This window comes from Thunnus maccoyii, chromosome 2 (assembly GCF_910596095.1).
Source record: "Thunnus maccoyii chromosome 2, fThuMac1.1, whole genome shotgun sequence".
NCBI lineage: Eukaryota > Metazoa > Chordata > Actinopteri > Scombriformes > Scombridae > Thunnus > Thunnus maccoyii.
In genome coordinates, this window is record NC_056534.1 from 38,300,882 (window position 1) to 38,325,382 (window position 24,501).

Below are 24,501 nucleotides of genomic sequence, written 5' to 3' on the forward strand. Positions count from 1 at the left end.
TGCATACTGTATGTGTATGCCAGTTTATGCACATATACAGAAACATGTATGTGTGTCTGTGTGAGTGTGTGTGCAGTTTCAGCATTAATGGTGAAATAATTAGTGCACTTCATTAAATAAACTGACTGAAAATAAATCGAATAATCGTTTAAATCATTTATCAACCACTTGTTTTGTGTGTCTTGTATTATATGTCTTATTAACATTAATATTCTATTCTCTCTTTATTATTGTTCTTCATGATTATAAGTGATCTCATTAACTCATTACATTTAAATCTTATAATAGGGGGACTTTGTAACATCTGTCCAGGGACTACAGATGAAAAAATAGCCTCTTGGCTAACTCGCTGCACCCGTTACCAATAAATAAATAAATAAACAAACAATCCAGAAATGACAAACATTTACTGATTCCAGCTTCTCAAATGTGAGACTTTGCTGCGTTTCTCTGTTTTATATCATCATAAACAAAATGTTTTTGGGTTTTTGATTCTTGGTTGAACAATACAAGCGAGCTCCTTCTTTGAATGATGATGTTTGGAATATGAGTCCTCTGATTGGCTCCACGCTTTTGTTCCATGATGTCACAGCTCACCTGTTTCTACCCGACATGTTTAAGTGGAGTGATGTCATACTCTAAGGAATCAGAAGCCGTCTGTACGTAGCAGGTCGAGAGTGTTGATTCATTATCTGAACAAGAGAAGCGATGTGAAGACATCATGTTGGGCTCTAAGAAATCATGATGACCGTTTTTAACATTAGATGATTAATCAAAAAAATTGAACAGATTGAATATTTTTTAAAAACTGCAGCTGTAATATGCATATTGCACCATGCACACTATTTGTACATGCATGCCGTTACATGTGTGTCCGTGATGCACGAGTGCAAACGTTGGTGTGCCCATCTGAGAGTGAGAGAGAGTGAGAGAAAGAGCGAGGGAAAGAGAAAGAATGAAGAGCGGGAGAATCGCTCTCTTAATCCTCTTGCTAATCTCTCCCCCACAAAACAAATGAAAAGTGTAAAGCCAGCAGAGCCGTACTAAAAGGCACGGTAGATCTTTCAATTGCTTTTTTTTATCTTTCCCCCTCTTCTCTTTATCTTTGTCGCCCCGATCCCTCGCTACATATATCTCATGTTTGATTGTCTTAGGCTCTCTCTTTCTCATATTTTGCCCCTTTATCTCTGTACCCCACTCTTAATTCTTTGCCACTGAATCACTTATTCCCCCCCCCCCCCCCCCCCCCCCTCTGCAGCTGCTCCCTCTTTCATCCTCCTCCTTGTTACTCTTTCTCCATCTCCTCCTTCCATCTCTGGGGTGTTACATAAGTCTTCCTGTCACATTGACTGACTTAATGAGGGGGGGGTGGGGGGGGTAAGATGCAACCGTATGCTCTAGTCTTCTCCCAACTCGATCTCCCCATTCCTCTACGCTCTTATTTCTCTCCTCCCCACTCTTTATCCGCTCTCTTCTTTATTCCATTTTCCTCGATTCCCTTCTTCTTCTCCACCACTTTTTCTCCATTACCGCTGTCTGAATTCATCCTCCATGTTCTCCTCCTTCTTCTATCCTCCTTCTTCTTCTTCTTTTCTCCCTCTCTGTGTGCCGACTGTTCTATCTTTTGCCAAGATCATCAGGGTCTTTTAGTCGTGCTGCTTGGGAGGATTAAGGATTGACATTTGGGCCAAAGGAGCTAAAGCTCAAAAGGCCACTCCAATATTAGTAGTTGTTATAGGGGAAGAAGGGGGTGCCATCAGGTTTATTATTTCATAGACATAAAATAATAACATACGAGAAATCATTCAAAGTAAGAGAGCTGTTAGCAGAAGTCACAGGTGCTCGTGCATGTCGCCAGCCTTCCTCTCTTTCTTTAATATGACCCAAGATGGAAGTGAGGGGAAACTACTGAGTGAGACCACAGAGAGAGATTTAGATGGAATTAGACAGTTCCAATCTTCCCCTCTCAGTGTGTGTGTGTGTGTGTGTGTGTGTGTGTGTGTGTGTGTGTGGGACAGAGGGTGGCCTACATAAAGGTCGCCATACAGTGGGATCTGATCTACACAACAGATGGCAGGGATTACAAAGTCAGCTCTCCTCTCCGGACCACTTTTGAGTCACGGCTGAAGACGTGTGATAAACTTTGATTCCAGGGTGAAAGATCTTCTTCGTGTCTTTTTTTGGTATTCAACGTGCTTTGAAAGTCAAAGAAGTGAAATAAATGCATTTGGATAGCACAGAACGTCGGTGTCCTAAACTAAATATTTCACAGCATGAATAATTTTGACTTTTTCATATTGCAAACATGTCAGCTGTTATACAGTAAAAGCTGAACTGATGTCAAGCACTGCTTTGCTTCTCTTCCAGCTACTGCACTGTTTTGTTTTCACTTGTGGTAAATATGACAGCATTTCTGGATAAACTTTCCTTCAATGAATCAGCAAACCGTAACGAGGTGATGGAAGTTCTGTAGCTTCTAAAAGACAAATAGCACAACTAAATGAAGCTAATGGCGATGTGTAGGAGACTACAGGGACATACTGTAGCTGGCAGATGCTGTCTTAACCTGGAGGGACGCAGCGAGAGAGATCGAGTTTGTAAGAACAGATGCTAGCCCGAACCTTCAGGGAGCATGATTTACGAATATAATATATTAAGATTGGGAAATTGTATAAATTTAAGAATGGAAAGTACATTTTTGGAAGAGAAAACAGATGGAACGAGAGAGAAACATGTCTCGGGTTGTAAAAGATAGAGCTTTAAAAGTGTGATAAATGAGGGGCAACCATCATTTTTTATGACATAGAGAATTTCATGAATATGTGTTGAGCAACACAGCATGTGTGAGATGTGTCTTTATCCTCAGAATCCCACATTTAGAAATGAATCTAATCTAATGATCTAAGAATGATTCTGTTCTCTGAATATATTAATGTTCACTGAATGAAATCATAATGAAACAAGACATTTGTGTAATATATTTAAGATCGAAACTCTTCATTCCTACAGACCTTTACGAAACTCTGCAAAACGTTGCGATTTATGTGCCCTCAGGCTTCATCTTGTGCGCCCTCAATTACTTAGCTGATCTGATGCGAAAAAGCATAAAGCAGACAGGCCCATCCAAACAAATCAAATCAACAAAAAGCAACGGACTCAGCAGCACAGAATGGACCCGCTCTGTCTCATACTGCAGGTATCAAAGTAACATGGAAATAAGAAGCTTCTACTTAGATGCTGGATTACCGCCAGTTTATAAAATCAAAGATGAGAATACAGAATGAGCTTTCATTAGAAAAAGACAAATAGTTAGAGGTGTGAGGAGCAAACAGGAGAGCCCAGACATCCTAATCCTGAGTGTGTGTGTGTGTGTGTGTGTGTGAGTGTGTGTGTGTGTGTGTGTGTGTGTGTGTGTGTGTGTGTGTGTGTGTGTGTGTGTGTGTGTGTGTGTGTGTGTGTGTGTGTGTGTGTGAGTATGCTTTTGAGCTGAGTGCTTGGCTATTTCTGCTCACAGGTTGAATAGTGGATCATCCCTCAGAGGAGAAAAGGGGATAAATGGTTATTGAACTTCCTGATCAGATTGATATGAGGTGCACACCCTTCGGACACGTTACCAGATGATCCTCAGTGTTTCTCAGTCTGTGTGTGGACATTTGTTTATGTGCATGAACAGCTTTTGTGAGTATCCATGTCTGTTTGTTGGAAGTTTTGATCACATCTGAAAAAGCTGCTCCGGATGTCACTGCAACTTGCCAAGCATCTGTGCGTGCGCCTCATATTTTCCTGTATATATACGTGCATGTGCTCATGTTGATAGTTAGGCATGTAATGAGTAATTTACAGTCCTTGCCAGGGAAAGATCCAGCTGCACAGTGTTGTACGCGGTGGTGGGCGGTTAGCTGATGACTCCCTAAATGAGAACTGAGTCAGGCTTGTCAGACAAGTTGAGGAACGAGGCCAATATTGGGGCCTGAGCCAAGGCCATGATAGTCAGCCTGGAGAGTGGGTGGGCAGCTGGCCAGAACCATAACTTAAAACACATTAACATCAAACCGACACATTAAGAGCAAATTATCAGCTGCTCTCTTTCGTCCTGGAAATGAAATTGGATTGCTGGGGCCAATAAACACAGAGAGACAGTTATCATCCTTCTGCAGCACACATACGTGTTAATTAGAAAACATTTGGCAAAATGGACTACTTCAACATTGAAAATTGAATTATACACAATTAAACGCCATAACTTTTGATAAAACTTCACATTAAAGATATAATATTTCATAAAGTTTAGTTTATTGCCCATCAATCAGATCTGTGTATTGGATAATTTTTTCAATCACTGTTAATATAAAACTGTGGTTACTGTGTAGATTCTCTGTCTGCATATACAGTAGAGGTCTGCAGGTTCCAGCTGACATCACTCGCTTCACTTGAACAATATCATTCTAATGCTGATGCAGTTATAGGATAAAATGCCAATTTTATTGCCGATAGTAATGCACGTCCAATTAGCACGCCACTTACCCACCATAGCTGCTCCAGGGGTCTGGCTAGTGCCGAGTTAATCAGGGTTAATTTGTTAGAAACACAAGGGGAGGAATTAATCAAATAGGGTTTTCTTTTATACACAGGTCATCAGAAACACATGGGCTACCCACTGGGTAAACAACTTTACTGGGTCAGAGCTGGCTTCCCATAAAGATGAACAGAGGGTTTTCTCAGTGCTGGTCGTAGCGTATTACTCACAGACCAGTGCTCAGCTAAGTTAGAGCTAAGCTAACGCTATCTCAGGCCTCTTCACAGACGGGTGCACCTGCTAAGCTAATGCTAAGCTAACGGCAGTCAGATCCTGTTATTCACAGATGGGCGCACAGCTATGCTAGCTGCTAATAGCCTCACTGCTTTAGGATGGTGCTGCAGCACAAGGGGGGGGGGATTGGTTTTCTCTCTCATCAGCATGGAGCGTATGAACTGTCTTCTCTCAGTCTAATCTGTGTCACTCACGGATTGACATTAATAGATAACGATGGAGAACTTATTGGGGGAGTCCAAAGGGTCACTGTGAATTGAGTTTGTGCCCCAGCTCTACCCAGAATATGAAGAAGAGGCAGTGAGCAGTTAAAATAATAACATAACTGTGATTTGCATTTTAATGTTGTGTACATATGATTTCTGAAAATGTTTGTAACGTGACCCATTTCTGTCACCCTGTACGGAGAGATGTTTGCACTGTGGTTGATGGAAATAGGTCGTCAAGCATTTAAACGAAGCTTTTTTATTTTGAAGGTTTAATGTCATATTCCGGATGAGCTCGTGCTGGAACATCATTGCTTGCGATGAATTTTAATATAATACAATGAATTATTACAGAAAATATACCATGAATTATTTAGATAATGACTGAAATCAGTTAAGTTGATAAGTGGCATGTTAATTAAAAATAAGGGAATTAAAGGACAATTTCAGCATGATTAGAGTTCTCACATTAATTACTTAACATCACTGTGGACTTTTCTGCAGCGTCACAGCAGATTTATTTTCTCTTGTTTGGGTTAAAATGACCCTCGAGTGCACAAGTTTAACAGCAGAGAAAACAATTCAGCTTTTTCAGCATTAAATTTGCTGAGTTTTCATGACCTGATCATACCATGACTCATCTGCTTTTAAAAACATTTTTATAAAAGCTGCATATCATGAAGTTCAAAAAAATCTAAATTCAGGTAATAATAAAGGATTTATAATAAATATAAAACAGCAGTAGCATATATAGTTAACTGAAGGTCTTTTCTAAGCTGTTGTATTTGGAGCCACATTTTAAATATCTTTGTAATTGTTATTAATTATTAATTAACAATTAATTGATTGGAAATGATCTTTAAAGAGTTGACCAGTATTCTGACCTTTGTTATACTGGAGGCCTCTTCACTCTCCAGTCCACATGAGAAATCACATAATAACCTCCATCATGGTTGTAACTGAGCAGATGTTGACATGTTGACATCAGTTAAGGGCAATAATGTCGACCAGGATCCTGAGTGAGTACCAATCAATCACAGAGACAAAACATGATCCATCCAAGAAAAGAACTTAACTCTCACTTGATTTTGTGTCACACCCTTCACTAATCCCCCCGGGAGCAGAAACCTTTGATCTCTGCGACCCTTCCTCTTCATCTCATTCCAGTGACATCCTGATGGTAACTCATCCATCAGCAACAACGACGCTCGCACGGAACCAGATACTTATCGTGATCTAATCTCTTGTCTGCTCTGAGAGCTACACATGCTTACATACATATACATATAAAACATACTCATGAGGACACACATGCACATGTGCCTCTAAACACAAACACACACATCTTTGATACACATGTATTACAAATTCTCTTCCTTATTATGTTTAAAACAACCCATGGTGCTATACTTTAACCAAATGGAACCTTTTTTTTTTCTCTCTCAGGAAATTAAATGCATCAAATATTCTGCAGAAGCTGTGCTTTGTGTGCAGGCGTGGGGCCTCTCACATGGGTACACTGAGATACAATACACTTAAACCTGAACTAAATAATAGTGAAACCACATTTTTCTAAAATGAAAATTAGCTGACAAAATCTACAATCTAGCAAAACACAAATAAAAAAACTAGGCTGATGGCGGATATACAAAAAAATGAGTCTGCAGAGTGTTGTAGAAGAACACATTTCTTTTTATAGACTCCTGAACTTAGCGCCTGAGGCAAAGCTGAATGACACACTCACAGGTAACCCCAGAAGGCTCCTGTCTAAGCAGTTGGTGTTTGTTGCCTTGCTCAAGGGCTCCTGAGGTAAGGAAAGACACGCTGTCATCGTGGGAAGATTGACCCAACCACCTCTCAGATTCCAGTTAACCTCAAGGCCATGCGAGTGCTAGCAATATGGTTGAACGTTGACAGGTCAATCAGTCACCACATGAGCCAGTTCTGTGTATCCAGTGTTGTACACAGGCCTCATATGTCATGTATGAAAAGGTCATATATTCTCAGAAAGATGCTTGTGTGTTATTTTACATGAAGCTTTGTGGGAAAAAAGGGAAATTGGAAAAACGCAGCTTTTACTACACATGATGTGATGACATTAAGAGAGCTTTCCTGTTTGGTTTCAACATGTACAGTCTGCTTACTGAAGCACTGGGTTGCATCTCAGCAATGCTTCAGAGTCTACAGTTGTAGTTCAGCTAAAATTTTTATTGTTCCTTCCAAGCAGCGAGTGGAAGGACGACAGCTTGTTGTTTTTGGGGCAAACGAGGGTCAGCAGAAACAACCCTGTTGTTGCATTGTTTCCTGTCGGCCTGAATGACACACGCAGAGATGCAGCTTCTCACACAGGGGGCGTCTCACTGCGTACATGGAGCAGTGGCCTAGTTTGCGACAGGATCAGGGCATTACTCTTAATCCACCAGATAGATGTCATATGCACGCACGCGCACACAAACGCACCGAGAAACAAAAATGGTGGTAAGAGAGAGAGAGAGAGAGAGAGAGAGAGAGAGAGAGAGGCGGGGAGGAAGAGAGGGTAAAAGAGGGAGATGTGAATTTAAAAAAAATGAAACAAAGCAAAACACGCGTTCACACACCCAAAGCTCAGCACGCTGCTTGTATTGTTACACCAGCCCCTGTGTGCAGAGTGCACATATGGTGCAGTGTCATGCAAGGTTTCCAACTATGCACATGGGATATTGTTCCATCTGATTGCATCTTAATACCCTCAGTCCACTAGTGTGTGTGTGTGTGTGTGTGTAACTTGTGTATCAAGCATATATGTTGATGATGCTTCTAAACATGAAGAACAAATGATGCTACTGCTCAGACACGGAAGAGTAAAACTCAAATGTAGCCTCGATTTTATAAAATGTTATTATGATTAAAATGTATTCCATTCATTTTGCATTAAGTTTGAGCTAAGATAAACACAACCGGAAGCAATTTTTCAGAGTGCATTTAACGTTTCAAAACATGCGGACATGTGACGAGCGCGAAAGACGTCAATGTCCCAGCAGCAGCCTCTGTTTGAATTCTCAACATTCAAATCTCTGAGTCCCTACTGTTGATATTAAAAGAGGCACTGCACGTCATACACAATGAGATAAAAGAGAAAAGAACAGCCTTTCCTCCCTTTCCCCCCCTCAAGCCCTCTGTCCCTCCTTTCTCGCCAGATTACATGGATGTGCCGAGAAGAGGCAGAGAGCGAGCGAGAAAAGAGCAATGGAGGAAGTCACAGCGAATGAGATGAGGGCAGAGGAAAGAGAAAAATATAGACAGAGGAAACAAAGTACAAATCCTTTCCACCCTTGTCGCATCTGTGCTGCTCCCCTAACCCTCATTGAGGAAGTCTGGGAGCATCATCGTTTTGATGGATGACTGGGCCTTTACTGGCCGACCCTGGGACTTACACAGGGGACGAGAGGGCAGGAGGCTGAAAGGAAAACAAGAGTGGTTTGTGGATGTGTGTGCTTTCACTGTGTACTTTTAAAACATTGCAGGACCAGGAAGGCTGCCTCAAGCCTGTAGTCGTGTGGTCACACGCTTGTGTGTAGGCTACGTGTCTGTGTGTGTAATAGAGCTGATGATGATATATGTTCAGCATCATACAACCACAAGCTCGGAGCTACATTTTCCTTTCCACACTGTCCGATACTGAGCATGCTGCATGTTCTTTTAAATATTTTTACCATCAAATATTTACACTTATGGAGCAAAAGACAACTTCCAGATGTTAAACAGTCTGCGTGGTGAGCTTGACTAATTCTTCTTCCTTCCCATCCTTTAGTCCTCCCACCTTCTGTCTTCATATGTTTTATCCTCAGCTTCACCTCAAATCAGGCTGTTTCATCACCACTGTTATGAGATTCCAATCCTCATTGCTAATCTTCAACCTGACCAATGGACAGTGAAGTCATGCCTGTACAACCCCCCCCCCCCAAAAAAAAGGTTAATTATGGTTAATGTTATAGTGTAGAGAGATTACAGAGAACGCGGAGGAAAAGACGCAAACCGATCTTAATATAAAGACTTAAGTTGGCATCTAAACAACTTAGTCAGATGACGGACCATCGTCTATCTGTGTAGGTGTGTCTTCATCTTGTGTTATGTGGTAGTTAGCCAGAAAAAACAAAAAATATGATAAACAATGTAATGGTGATCTACACGCTGTAGAGAAAGTCACACACTAGTTAAATAGCGGATAATTTGATTATTGCTCGCCACGCTCATCACTCCCATCCGAGCCAAATCTAGCAGAGCGCGGAAAATGCAAAAGCATCCAGGCAGACAGAAACAAAAGTGAGACAAGTCAGTCACTGCAGATAAAAGAAAATACATAAAATATATTCTTGACAGAAGCAGATTATCGGAGATGTGGATAATCGTTGAATCATCAATCACAGAGGTTACTTCATGTTCCATGTGAACATCACAACTAGGATACAACTCATAACCGTGATACTGGTGAGTGTATTCGCTGAAATACACGTGCAGACATATTCGCCACAGTCAGGGATCACGCCCACACACACACACACACACACACACACACACACACACACACACACACACACACACACACACACACACACACACACACACACACACAAGATAAACACAATCACACAAGCAGTGGGGAAATTATCTGATTTGCCATATGTGGTCTGTCTCTCCATGCCAAGTAATACTGGGATGGACAAAAACAGCTGGCCTTGTATCAAACCTGCTACCCAACACACACTCATACAGTCTCACACACATACACATAAACACACTCACACTCAAACACGTACAGTTGGGATGTGATATCAGGTGTGGAGCAGTCATTCAAACCCTGCGTGTGTGTATTAAAGTTTCTCTTTATGTGTGTGTGTGTGCAAATAAATGTATGTGCGTCGTGAGTGTGAAAAGGACTCACAGTCAGCATCAGCGAGGAAGAGGAAGCTGAGGAGGAGCAGGCCTGGACTGGCAGAGTGCATCATGGGATATGTCGACACATGCATGCTGTATCCACCGTGAGCTCACTGCCTCACTGTACAACAGGACGATAGAAACAGGCCCTCACAACCTGCAGAGAGAGAGAAAAGAGAAAAAACAGTCATTAGAATCGTTCCAAAGTCAAAATTAAGAGAGTCTGAGACATTATAAAGTCTGTGCACACACACACACACACACACACACACACACACACACACACACAGACTTGAAGTGTGTGAGTTCCCTCTAGGCCTTACACTCCAGTTATGCAGCTGCCTCTCCTCTTCTCGCTTCATTAGGACCATACACTCACTGCCGGAGGTGTGTTTTGGTGTGTTCGTGTCTGTGTGTGTGTGTGCGTGTGTGAGGAGGGAGTTCACAAAGTAGTTGATGAGTTTCAACTTATGTCAGACATTTAGCATTAAAACATCAGCTGGCTTCAAGAGTTCATTTTTAAAAATCTTCCTATTGAAGCAAAAGCCTCAATTTGTCTGCTGTAGTTTTTACCCGTTATACAATCTACAAAGCAGACGGCACTTCAATACCGGATTTCTTCCCAATGTGCGTCAAAACTGCATGATTTCAGATTGATGAAAAGGAACGAAGGGCTTTAAGATGGAGAGGTTGATGGATGGGGCGAGGGACTGATGGATGATGGGGAGATTAAAGAGGGAGGAGACTGACTGGTGTTATCTGCTGGCTATGTTGCACACAGTGTTGGATCAACATACAGCTCAATGTCTCTATCCTTTCATCCTTAGCTCGCTTCCTTCCTTCAGCTCTCCTCGTCTCCCTCTCCTCTTTTACTTTCTTTTTGTAGTTTTCTGTTTCTTTGACTCCCCTTTTCCCTCCCTTCTCGTTCATCTTGTCTTTTACTATTACGCTTTCGTTCTCCTTTCGTTCAGTCAGATGTTTCGCCTTTTTACTCTCTCCCTCCCTCTCTCTCTCTCTCTCTCCATCCATCTGTCTGTCTGTCTGTCTCTCTACCATCTGTAGTGCCTGGTGTGGGTGTCTGGCATTAGAAGAGACAGGCGTCAGTCTGTGTGTCAGAAATCTCACAGCTCAAATCACATGACACAATGAGACATGGCAGATCACTGCTGCTGTCCAGACACTGACAGTGTTGAGTGAGAGACGCTCGAAGTGAGCGGAGGCGAACAGGAGAGAGAGAGAGAGAGAGAGAGGCTGTTTAGATATGTAATGTGCATATTTGCTTGAATGAATGTGTAGGCCTGCGCTGTATGTGCATGCATACAGGCTAGTTCATGCGTACGTTGATGCCTCTGTGTGTGCATGCATGCGTACGTCTGTATATTAAGACAGACTTTGCCTGCACTGAATTGCTCGCCCATGTGTGTGTGTGTGTGTGTGTGTGTGTGTGTGTGTGTGTGCAGACGTGACACACAGTTGCATGCATACATGTACATGTCTATTTTTGCCTCTGTGCACCCTGCATGTCGTCTAATTTCTACATGTATGTGTGTGTGTACGTGCATGTGTTTGTGGGCTCTCCAAAACTGGACAGAGTCATCATCATCATCATCATCATCATCATCATCATCATCAGCAGCAGCAGCAGCAGCAGCAGCAGCAGCAGCAGCAGCCGCAGCAGCAGCAGCAGCAGTCTTAATCCCCTCCACTCCTGAACAAACCATCTGATTAAAAAAAGACAAGGGGCGGGGGCGGGGGTGGGGGTAGAAGAACGCTGGAACCTAGAGCTCTTAGCATCCCTGCAGCCAAGGCAGCAAACAACTAAACCCACACTGGATTTTCCACTTGGTTTGGTCTGAAACAATTGCTTTGGGATAACCTAGATCTCTCCCACCACAAATTGAGTCCTCTGCAATGTGATTTACACTACTACAGTAGATATGGGAAAGTGCATAAACTCTAGTATCTACTGGATCTACTCAAAACACAGAGCAATAACAGATTTCAGTTTTTTCTTTGATTTTTATTCAGTTTTGGATATTTGAGCTCAATTCCAGGTTTAAGTAATTAATTAGTTTTTTTTGTTGTTCAGAGTAATTTTACTTTGGTTGTTCATTCTTTGTTGACTAAAGCTTTTCTTTTTCAACCAATAGATTTTTGTTTAAGCACTCCTTTTAGTTAACAATATCAACATTGATGCAACCTTTACATACTGTATTTATATGGGATAATTGCTGGCGCCGTTTAAAATGCATGCTGCTAATACACTCTATTCTCAATAGAGCTTTCATGTGGATATTTGTCTAATTAAGCCCACATTTTTGCTGCAAAATGAATACAAACATTAAAAGGTAGACGGCTGATAAAGAAGGGCATCAGTTGTGTTGTGTGCGTGTGCAGGTGTATGCGCGTGCCTGTGTTGCATGTGGCAACTAATCACTTCGAATGATTCAATGTCACTGGAAAAGCCTGCATTATTTAGTATCTCACTTCACAGCATGTCACGTTAATTAAAGAGCTAAGATAACAGGGAGAGAGAGGAGGGAGAGGAAAAAGAGAGAGAGAGAGATGAGAAAAAGGAGCATGGAAGGAGAAGGAAATAAACGGTAAACAGAGCTACTAAACGGAGAAGGAAAGAGACATGGGATGTAAAGGAGACAAAAAGGAGATAACCTGAGCCACACATACAAACACACACATGCAGCCAGGTAGTCACCAGATTGTTGTCGCTAGTATTACCGAGGGCCTAACAGAAAGCCTCCCTCGGTGCCGGAGCTTCTGCTGCTGCTGCTGTGGATCACAGTCGGCTCTCAGCTATTCACTTACATTAGTCTCTATCACTCAATTATATAGTGTCTGTCTGGCCGGGCCTGCAGCCATCAGTCACACTTATCTGTGGGATAGCTTCTGACAGAACAAAGACTGACTCAAAAGACTGATAGACAGGCTTGTGTTTTTTCACAGGACAGACAGGAGGACGCATGTGGAGAAGGGAAGGAAAGAGAAGTTGAGGAAGAGCAGGAGAGGACGGAGGAAGAGGAGGAAATGAGAGAGAGAGAAATGTTGTAACAGAGTTTGTAATAACTGTTGGAAAAATGTGTTAACTTGTCAAAATGTAATATGATGTCCCTCCGAATGCTTTAAGAAAATGTAATAAATCTAATACTTCATGTAAGACTGTAATACTTTAATCATTATAAATAGAAAATGGGTTTAAATATTTTGAAAAAGCTTTAACCATAATACTTAAAAACTGCCAGTTACATAAACATCAGAAAAAAACCCAATTAATGATAAGTTGCTGTTACATTAGCTGGCTGTTTATTGGATTAACAGCATTGATCTATTTTTGCCTCGTTTAAATGGTCATTTTATAACATTTTGTCACATTGTGTTGTAGTTTTTCTATTAGTTGCTGAAGAGAAAACAATTTATTAAGTGAGGCTGGAAAGTCGTGAGACGGGGGAAGCAAAAGTGGACAAAAAAGAAAATTAAAAGACAGAATGAGATCTAAAAATGGAAAGAAAAGAAGAAGTAAGTGTGGGCGGGTGATGAGAGACGGACGGGGCAGACGAGATGGTGAAGGCATCGTACAGCTGGAAGGGACGCTGAGAAAGATAGAGACAAAGACTAAAGACAGATCCTGAAAAGCATAGCTTAAGGCGAACCGTGTGCCATGGAAAAGAACACTGATAATCCTAATTTGATTTGATATTCCCAAAGCTGAGCCACCAAATGCAATTACGCTTAACTTATTCTATTTGTCCTGTTGAAATAGGCAGACTGACAGAAACGTCAATGTAGAGACAATTTGTGTTTGTTGCATCATCGTGTTGTACGAAAAACCAGATTCAAGGCTAAGAAGAAAAAACAAGATACTCCTGCTTTCCATTAAGAAAAGCAACGAGGTCACACGAACGTGTTAACAGTTTTATATTTAGATGATCATGTTTGCTTTGATTCATTTGGACTCGTGTGAAAGCTTTCAGTCAAACTCTGGTGCCAACTAATCTACTTCCAAGCAGACTCTGGTGAGGATCTTTAAATCCATCTACTGATGGTGAGCTGTCCTCTCACCATATCACTATCCCCTTTCTAGCTTTTAGTCACTACTCATGATAAACTCCAGAGCAGATAAAACGATGCAGGATGACTTGCTGTCAGTCACTACAGTTTTCTTTCCTCCATGTGGATCCATGCAGCACTGACGATGAAGGACGATAGTCACGAAAACTGTCCAATCAGTGATCAGTCAGCTGCCAGTAATAAGCCATTGTGAACATGAACCCGAGCAGGCATGAAAGTGACCTCAGTCTCATTTTGGTCTCACAGTATTTTACTCAATCTGAAGATCTCAAGAGCTTGAGATTTTATTTTTGACCTGTTGAGTCCATCATGTTCCATTGTGAATGTGTTCTAATATGCAAAATGAGTAAAACTGTGTCACTTAAAGAATTTAAATTCTGGTCTCCGTCTTTGCTCAATTGAGGTGATCTTGACTACAACAGATGTTTTGTTTATCTAACAACTCCTTAAACTGATACTAGTTGAGCTACCAAAAAAGAAGAAGACGCCGCCGTGTCACTCACAGAAGAGTCTGCAAACATTCAAGCGTGCTCATAGCGGATAGATAAGGAGCAGTATGTAAATAAGATGTGCAAAAATGCCAGCAAAATATAACAGTCTCTCTCATAGCACAACAAACAAAACATAGCTGGAAATGGCTTGAAGGGAGAGTGTTTGTTTGATGTATATGACTACTGAGCATGTGTGCACACATGCACTCGCACACATGCTGATTACCAGTGATCTGTCGTCTCCCCTGCCACACACAAACAGACTCAAACAGACTTCAGAAGTAACCCCTGAGCATGTTTTCAAGAGAAACGTTGATCTTTAAAGGAACACAACCCAGTGTCAGTGTCTGTGGGGACAGCAGTTGATGACATCACACTGTGACAGAGGTTTTAATTGCCTCTGCACTGGGTGACTCACCTACATTTGGCACCCAGGAGCAACCACTGTATGCACTGTACTCTGATGTGTGTGTGTGTGTGTGTGTTAGCATGAAAGAGACACAAGGCAAGGGAGCGAGTGCTACAGTAAACCACCTCTTTAACCTCTGCAAAGACGCTGGTATTACATGGATGGAAAGAGACACATATAGTAGATTACAAACCTCAACTTCATATCCTCCAGATTCATATGTATGCATGTTAGTATGCAACAATTTTGCATCTACCAATTACATTTTGGAGGAAACTTTTCACCACCTGGATGAAGTTTTTTACAACCTACACTGCCAGAGTTTACTCATGAGCTAATCCCATTCGGTTCACACATGCCAAGTTAAGATACTGGTTGCGGTTAGGAAGCTAACGCAGCTTGTTTAAAGTCCCCCCACACTCAAAAATGTGTTTTTCTTCTTGTTCCTTCAGTTGGATGTTTGAGCTTCACTGTGCAGAATGATAGATGTGCAGAGTTTGACAGTGAAAGGCTGTTTTCACAATTATCTGCTGAAGGGGAAATAGTTTCTCTGTCACCTTAAATCTGAGTTCAAAGCATATACATATGAGCATGACTGGTGACATCACAACTAGTTCGGAGCCGACTGTGGTCTTGATTGATTGGTTGATTTTTTTTATGGATTATCAGACACAAAAAATAAAAATCCAAAGGATAACATTTTAAAGTGAAAACACTTATTTCCAACATGGTCCCAAGACGTTAAAATACAAAAACACATGAAGAAGAACAAGACATCCGACATAAAAACCAAGAAAAACAATCAAGAAGTCCAAGAACACATCATCACAATTTAAGACAATTATTGCGGTCCAGTATACAACTTACACAAGAGTGATGTGGAAACTTGAAACCTCCACTGCACATAAACTGAGGATCGTGTTTTCAGTGGGAGTAGTGTGAGACATCTCGTGTCCAGAAACATATTTATGGAGAAGGAGTGGATGTAAGTTTAAGAATCTTTAACAAGGTACTGGAACTTTTTTGTTGAAAAACCATGTCTGCCATTAATTAGTATTTAAAGCAGAGTATTTCTATTTGTCTTAAAATACGTCTGGAAGGGATCTTTAAGGTTAGTGAAAGATCCAGTTTGTGGACTCAAGTCTGGACTGGAGACTTGAATTAGACAGAACTTCTGTTAGATTTGACTTATTTATGACTCGACTCCCGAACGATTTTTACTTGACTTGTAAGCAAAAATTGTCGAATTCTACTCTACAGAAATCTTGAAACAATAAAATATAAATGAGACAGAGAATCCTTGCATAGCACACCTTGAATATTTCATTATTATGCATTGAAAGAGTTTCTTTAAACTATATAAAACACTGTAAATTCAGCTTCAAATAATAATCATTGTAATCATTTTTATTTATAAGCACACACAGTTACAAAGTGCTTCAGATATAGGATAAAATACACACACACAAAAACAAGTATACACACATACCTACATACATACACACATACACACACACACACACACACACACACATACATATGCATGATACATAGACAAGAAGTAAAGCACATGACCAAAATAAACAAAACTAAAAGCAAAGAGAGAGTATTTATAAGAAGGCTAACCTATAGAAATGAGTTTTCAGCAGCCACTTAAAACAAACCACAGATTCAGCAGATTTTAATGGGGAAGGCTGTTCCAAAGTTTAGGAGCCACAACCGCAAACGCATGGTCACTTCTGGATTTGAAATAGGAGCGAGGAACAGATAAAAGGCCTTGATCAGATGATCAGAGTGGCCAACAGCTAGAATAGGGGCTCAACAACTCTGCTATACTGTATATGCAGGTGCCAGGTCATGCAAGGCCTTGTACATCATTAGTACATCATTCTGCTTTTTACTGGAAGCCAACGAAGGGAAACAAGAATTGGGCTGATGTGGGACTGATAACTGAAAGAAACAAGACTGAATCAGCTTAGTAACATGAGGTTCAAAGTTCAAATGTTGGTCAAAAAGGATACCAAGACTCTTAGAGGCGGTCTTGATGTTGCCAGTGAGGGGGCCAATATAGTGACTGAACTCCTTAGTAAAACAATCAGGCCAATCACAAACACCTCAGATTTATCAGAATTGAGATGCAGGAAATTTTGAGATATCCAATTCACATCAGAAGCTAGTCAGTCATGAAGGTTGGTAAAGTTATTGAGGTTATTTGGTTTATCCAAGACGTAAAGCTGCGTATCATCAGCATAGCAACGGTAAAAGATACCAGTTAAGGAGTGAAGCAGATGGCCATCAGGTAGCATATATAATGAAAACAGAATAATTTCAAGGAGCTGAGGAAGACACATCATTTTAATGTGAACATTGAAGTGTCTGTCAGACAAGTATGAAGAAAAACAATTGAGTGCAGCACCAGAGATATCAACCCACTTCAGTAGTCTATCACTTCATCAAATGGCTTGATCAGTTTTGTCAAAGGCCGCAGATAAACCAAGTAAAACTGAAATGGAATATTTACCTTCATCTGCACAAATAAGAATGTCTTTAGTTATTTTAAGCAGTACTGTTTCAGTGCTATGTTCTCAACGGAAGCCAGATTGAAATTTAACAAGGCTACTGTGTCCCTCACTTCGTTGGAGAAGCTGGTGATCAACAGCTTTTTCAAGAATTTTAGAAATGATGGGAAGTGGAAATGGGCCTGTAGTTAACTAAGGAGAGGGAAGACACTGGCTCTCTTGAAATAGTCAGGTAGGAGAGAGATTGATTGACAATAGAAAGAAGGCAGGGGGCAATGACTGTCAGGACCTCTTTAAGAAATTTAGCTGGAATTATGTCTGCAGTGCAGGTCAATGGACGCATATAAGAAACTATACAAGAGATCTTGCATGGAAATAGGGTTGAACTCAGGCAGCAGAACAGGGCAGGTAACTCGATCAGAGTGATAAACTCTACGGTTGAAATTTGATCTGAGTCCACTGATCTGGTCAAGAAAGACATTTATAAACGTCTCACAGTCATCAGAGGAGGTGACAAGAAATCCAGAATGAGCAGGATTCAGAAGCTGATTAATAGTATAATGAAAAACCGAGGGTTATGCTCGTCATTGTTGGGGCCAGTCTGATCTTATTTGGAGCAACGGTATCAAGAGCTAAAGAGCTCAAATCAGTAAACCAGTTAACAGAGTTATTAATATTGGAAAACTTAGGAATCAGAGAAGAGAGCTGAAAATCCAACTGCAGAGTGCTCATTAAAGATGCGAGACTGTATAGTTTGTTTCTGTCAACACTGACTGTAGAACCAAATCACAAATTACACGTTTGTGATGAGAAACTAAGCCAGACATATGCAGGGAGTTCAGAGTCAGACCAAGCGTAAAAACAAGCTCAAGGGTGTGCCCACAGTTATGTGTGGGGCCAGAAACATGTACAAGGTTAAATGATTCTGCAGTGTTTAGAAATTCTGTGGCTACGGAATTAAATGGATCATCTATGTGAATATTAAAATCACCAACAGTAAGGATCTTTTCAAATTTGAGAACAACAGATGAAAGCAGATTGGAGAAAGCAGTAGATAACCACACAACACACTGGGATGTCATTCTAAATTTTAAGTTATTAGTTCGAACTATGAGAAGATCCAGCAGCACCACAGTTGAGGTGATTCTTATAAACCACTGCGATGTCTCCACCTCGACCTGTGGAACTTGGGCCATTCAGAAAGTTATAGTTAGGTGAGCAAAGCTCCACCAGGGGGCAGCAGTCCCCTGATTGGAGTCAAGTCTCAGTAAGACATAAGATATCTAAATTTTGTGAGAGGTAACAAAGGCACTAAGAATAAAAGAGTTTTTTGACTGTGATTGGGTTTTGAAAAGGTAAAAGACAACTGGAGAAACGGACTTTGGAGGTTGAGGCTTGCAAGAGAAAGTAATCAAGTTCTTAAGTCTGGCAGCAGAATGATGGTGAATAAAGCATTTCTTTTGTCTGTTCCTACTAATCACAGGGACTGAGAAAAAGGAGGTAACATTAAAAGATATAGCTGGGGAACTAGGCTTGTGATTGCTCAAACTAACAGATCTGGAGTTAGAAGGGTTAACAAGAACATGAGAGGTGAAACTCACGGGGCCTCAGGTTGTATAACTTTTGTAGTTTTTTGATTCTACTTTGGGTGTAGAGTCAGCTCAATGTTTGTGGACAAAAGGTGGGATCCTGTGCGGTTTGGGTGCAGACCATCATGTTTAAAAAGTTTTTACTGGTTGAGTAAGGAGGTAAAATTGTCAACAAAGGGAATGCCCCTTCCCAGGCAGTAGCCCTTCAACCAAACATGGAGTTGATGAACCTGGCCAAAGCAGGAAGTGGGGAGTGGGTCGGAGATGACACACTGTTCACCAGAGTCTAACACATTGTCAATGAATCTGACAAAATCCACTCTGAGTTTCTCGGACTGTTGAAGTTTGGTGTCATTAATTCTGGCATGAATAACAACAGCGGAGTCCCGTCTACCAGCAAGTTGCTGAAGGAGCTGTAAGGCGGCCATGTTGATGTCCTGGATGCAGGCACCTGGGTAGTGAAACGTTTGCATTTTGGAAACCACCATGTGCCAGATCATGGACGAGCCGATTACCAGAGCAGAAAGAGAGGCAGGTGGTCTTCAGCAATGACACCCTGGCTGGACTGCCGGGTGCAGGTCAGTGAAGCCAAGACATAAAAGACTCAAATCTTTGCAATTTGCTTATGCAAACTTGTGATTTAGCCTTTCTCTAAATGACATTAAACCTGAGTTTGACTTCCACCAAAACACCTATAAATAACTGTGATCAATGTCACACTCTTGCAATCCCACTGACTGTAATCCAGCCAGCATTATGTCTCGCTTATAACACAACAGATACATGTTAAATACTCACATATGAACCGAATTTATTAGAAACTGTGTTACTGCACCATTTGCTTGACGAGATTCTAGTGATCCCTTATCTCCCCTTACATAGCTGTGAGAACAAATGACCAAAGTAGTTTTCACTGGGAGACGAAGCCCCCAAAACTCTGAGAAGTCATTTGAGTCGGCTTTCCGGACAGTGGCAGAAACAAGAAATCAATAAGACAAACTGAGAGGAGAGGAAGGGAAAATGTGATTGATTGAGATGAGGATTTAGGTTGTCTGGCTGTACTCGACTTATCACTTCTTCTGCTTCCCCAAACACTCTGTCTGCCCTCCCTCCCTCCCTGCACACTTCCTTTCTACCTTCTTTTATTCCTCCAGCCTGACCGTCCTTTCTCCATCTCCTTCCATTTTTTTCTTACTCCACTCTCCTCTCACAAACCCCATCCTCTTCCTATCACTTTCTGTTTTGCTGTCTCTCTATCTCCAAAGGCCCACACAAACTATTATTTATCTTCAGTACTTTCTCATTCTTCAGTTGTGTGAGTCTTGGTCTCACAAATATCTCCCTTCTCCCTGAGAAAAGCAGGGCACTGGAATGTCAAACAAGCACACTATTTCTGATTCCTTTGTATCCAAAATAGGAATTCCATGAATCGTGTGCACCACAGCTAAAGTCTTCTCATTTTAAATTCCTTCCATTTCCATTCTGAATACTTTTTTTTTTTTAAATTTCTATTTCAAAGTTCATTTTGCAGGCATTACTCTCTTTTCTCTCTGTCCTATTCCCTTAATGTTTGAATGCAAGCCTTTCCCAAAAAGAAGCTCGGTCCTTTTCAGCTGCTCTTTGCATGAAAGCGGCCTGGTCCCAACACATGAAAGATGAAAATCCACATTGTTACGACATTGTTGAATAATGGCCAGACCTTGACAACGGCAGAATCTGTGAGCCTGCCTCGACGGATAATGTTGAATCAACATTTATATATCACAGTAAACATTGTTTCTGTTGATGTAACAGATGAGGAAAACCCAAAGACAACGCATTTGCATCCGTTTATTCCAGCAGCAGTAAAGCTGATAAATACTCTGTTTCCTTTCTTGGCCCCAGCAGACACAAACACAACGATACATCCCACCAGCTCCACACACTGCTTGTGGACTGTTGCCTTGAGGCAGGTAATTTGATCGCATCAATAGCCGTCAGAGCGCAGCGCCACAGTGCCTACACTCTCTGACTGTCCATCACACAAAAAGTACAAATACCTCCCACTACTACTTTCCATCTGTCACCGTTCATTTCACCTCTCTGTCTGACATTTTATGACAGAGTATCTGAAGTGTTTAAAACACACCTGGACGTGTTTAGTGTCTCTATTAGCAGGGCAGGATTACATCAGCCTTTAGCCAGTGGGTGGTTCCAGTTTTCCCATTATGATGATAAAGTGTCCCAAATAACACAGCTGAAGAGCAGGCTGAAAAAAAGTGAAAACTGTGCACTAAGCAAAGTGCTGAACGTGGCCAATCGAAGGGTTAAGCCAGCTGTGACTAACAGGCCCACACTGGGCCTCTATTGGACCATCTCTGGCAGCCATCCATGCTATCGAGAGAGAGAGGTAGACTGAGAGGAGTGGAATGAAGTTGAGTGGATTAGCAAGAGGTGGGGGGATGACAACATGTAATTACCTATTTACCCAGCCTTTAGTGGAAACCTCATCGAAGACTAATTGAGCGGTGCATTAGAGCTCAGCAGGACTACAGAGGAAGAGATGGAGGAAGAAAGTGAGAGAAAGATGAGAGATGAGCACCAGCTGGGGGGCAAGACGCTTAAAAAAATGGTGAAGTAAGAAAGAACGGATGAGAGGAAGGAATGTAATGTAATAATGTCATTTGGTCAAGTGCACGGCGATGTCACTGCGTAACCGGAGCTATTACATAAACTATTTAAGTAAAAGAAGCAAAACCACAGTGGAAAAGTACGCAAACATGTTTAAGTAAGAGAAAAAGTCCCACTTCATCAAATTCTACTTAAAAGTAAATAAGCATCAGCAGCTAAATGAACTTATGAATCAAAATCAAAAGTATATGGTAGAGTAGAAATGCTCAGCTGATTAAGAAATCTGTTGGACAGAAAAATGTCAAGAATTTTTGATGGTTCCAGAGCTTTAAATCTGATCATTTGCTGCTTTTCCTCGCTCTATAGTAAGCTGAATATCTTTTGGTTTTGGATTGTTGGTCAGACAAAAAAATCTATTTGAAGATGTGGCCTCTGGGGAACTGTGATGGACATCTGACACTATTTTACTCACCACATGATTCATTTCATCAAGAAAATAATTGGCACATTTATCGATAAAGAAAATAACTGGATCAATTTTCCCTTTCAGAGAGCTAAATGTTAACATTTAAGCAGCATTTTTAATTTCTATGTGGTTTCAGTGACTACTGTAGATGTTAAACAATAGTGATACATTATATTTTATTAACTTATTTTATGCTTTGCTAGTAAAATCTTTATGCAAAGTACTTTAACTTGCACCTACAGCCATCAGATAAAGATAACAGGATAAAAACTACAGTATCTCCCTTTCTAATGTAGTGCAGTGACAATATAAAGTCTCGTAAATGGAAATATTTGAGTATAAATACTTCAAAAAGCAGCGATGTACAACACGAGTAAATGTAGTTACTTGTCCATGTGCGCCTCCATGTGTGAGTGTGAATGTGCGTGTGAGTGTGTGCATATGTTTTTGTGTTTCTCATTGTGGCCATGATACGCCCTGCCTCCAGCGGCATACAGTAGAGAGCCTTTAGTGCTGGGGGGAAAGTGGCACATCGGAGGCAGTCATCTCTGTAATGTGTTTTAGTACATGGATGGATGGAGGGAAGGATGGATAGATGGATGGATGAGCCTGCAGTATGCTTACGGTGTGACTGCTGTGGCCCTGTGACATGCTACACCTACTGTACAGTAGGCTACCGGGGCTGCTGACACACACACATACACACACATATCTTCTGATCTGGCTGGCTGGGTGACCTCCACGAGCAGGTGGAATACAGCAGTAATAATTTACAGGCCTTGAGCGGCTCTCACGTCAAATAAAATATGGATTTCCTTCAGCCCAGAAGCGGGCTAACCCTTCAATAACTGGACCTTTTATCCACATGCTGCTCCAGTTATAACCCATCTCCCACATCCTCTTCCTTTATATACTATCTAAACTGAGTGTTCAATAGGTTGCGGTTCTTAAGTGTGAAATAGGCAGTCCTTTACCTTCCACTCCTTGCCCTGTTAAGAATGCACTTCTAGCACTCTAAGGCATTCACCTGTGGTCTTATGCTTGAGGTGAGCAAGCAGACATTCACAGAAACTGCTACACACCAGTGTTGGGTTACATTGCTTTTAAAAATAACACATGACGTTATAACATTACTGCCATTAAAAGGTAACTTGTTATGTAACAATGTACTTTTGTGTTACCAAAAATGAAAAACCCCTTTGCGATTCCTTGCGCATGTTGGTCATATATATTATGGTGATCAGTACGGAAGGAGAGACAGGAAGTAGTTCTCAACAATATCAACCCTTCAGAAACAGTAACAAATACAGCTGTGGTCAAGAAATGTAACATCCAACTCACTCATGGTTCAAACTGTAACCCAGCACAGAAATGATAATCACCAACATAAACCACCATGTTCTGAACAGACACATCACAAACACTAACAATAAGTAACATAAAACAGCAAACTTAACAAACTACCCAGTCCAGCACTAGGCATGATGGGAAATGAAGGCTGTCGCTACATTACGATCAGGTGCATTAACAGAAAACGCTTCAGGGATTTTCTTTTATTGTGGCAACAAAAGAAACAGATCCGGTAATTAGTGACAGCCTTCATTTCCCATCATGCCTAGTGCTGGACTGAGTAGTTTGTTGAGTTTGCTTATGTTTTATTAGTGTTTGTAATGTGCTGGTTTATAGTTTGAACCATGAGTGAGGTGACTGTTACATTTCTTGACCCCAGCTGTATTTTGAGTTCCTGTTCTCTGAGTTGTATGTTAATAAAAGGGTGACGTTACTGAGATCCCTTCTTGTCTCTCATTCCACACAGCTCGCCACAATAATGTAAATGTATGTATGTAAATAATGGATGATTATTTGAAAAAGTAACTGATAACTTGAATTTCAAAACGAATGTGTTACATTACTTGTTACAACGAAAAAGTAACCTTAGTAATCTAACGCGTTACTTTGCAACCCGTTAGCCCAACGCTGCCACACACACATCCAACGCACCACAATGACTGAGTGAACCTCCTGTTTTATATAAAAGAGGAAGAGGAGGAGGAGGAGGAGGAGGAGGAGGAGGAGAAGGCGGCGGCAGAGGAACCACGCAGTAGTTCACCAACCCTGCTTCATGCATTCATTGAATTCCACTGTGCACCACAAGTCAAGAGATGGCCTTCCTATTGTGAAAGAAAAAAACACTTTCCTCTCCAGTGAGCATCAGAGTGACTACTGACTTATACCAGATGAAGAATAGCTCTATATGAATGTAAGGAGTCACACTTATTCCATGACTAACTCAAGGTGATTTCATGTTGCCTGGACAAATGAAAGCAATGCTTTAACTCTCCTTTTCATCTGTTCAGATACAAACTCAGAGAAAACCCGGAGGAAGATCAAAATCTATTGATAT

The 24,501-nt window shown here is 41.2% G+C and overlaps 1 protein-coding gene across 8 annotated transcripts in view; it reads right to left on the minus strand.

Annotated features, from left to right (window-relative positions):
• ptprdb (protein tyrosine phosphatase receptor type Db) overlaps positions 1 to 24,501 on the minus strand; it is a 151,350-nt gene that overhangs the window by 50,706 nt on the left and 76,143 nt on the right. For all 8 annotated transcript variants that reach the window (XM_042429249.1, XM_042429240.1, XM_042429186.1 and 5 more), the window contains exon 6: positions 9,938 to 10,087. In XM_042429249.1, the coding sequence (XP_042285183.1) occupies positions 9,938 to 10,022 (85 nt within the window). In that variant the 5' untranslated portion in view covers positions 10,023 to 10,087. The remainder of the gene's footprint in view (positions 1 to 9,937; positions 10,088 to 24,501) is intronic.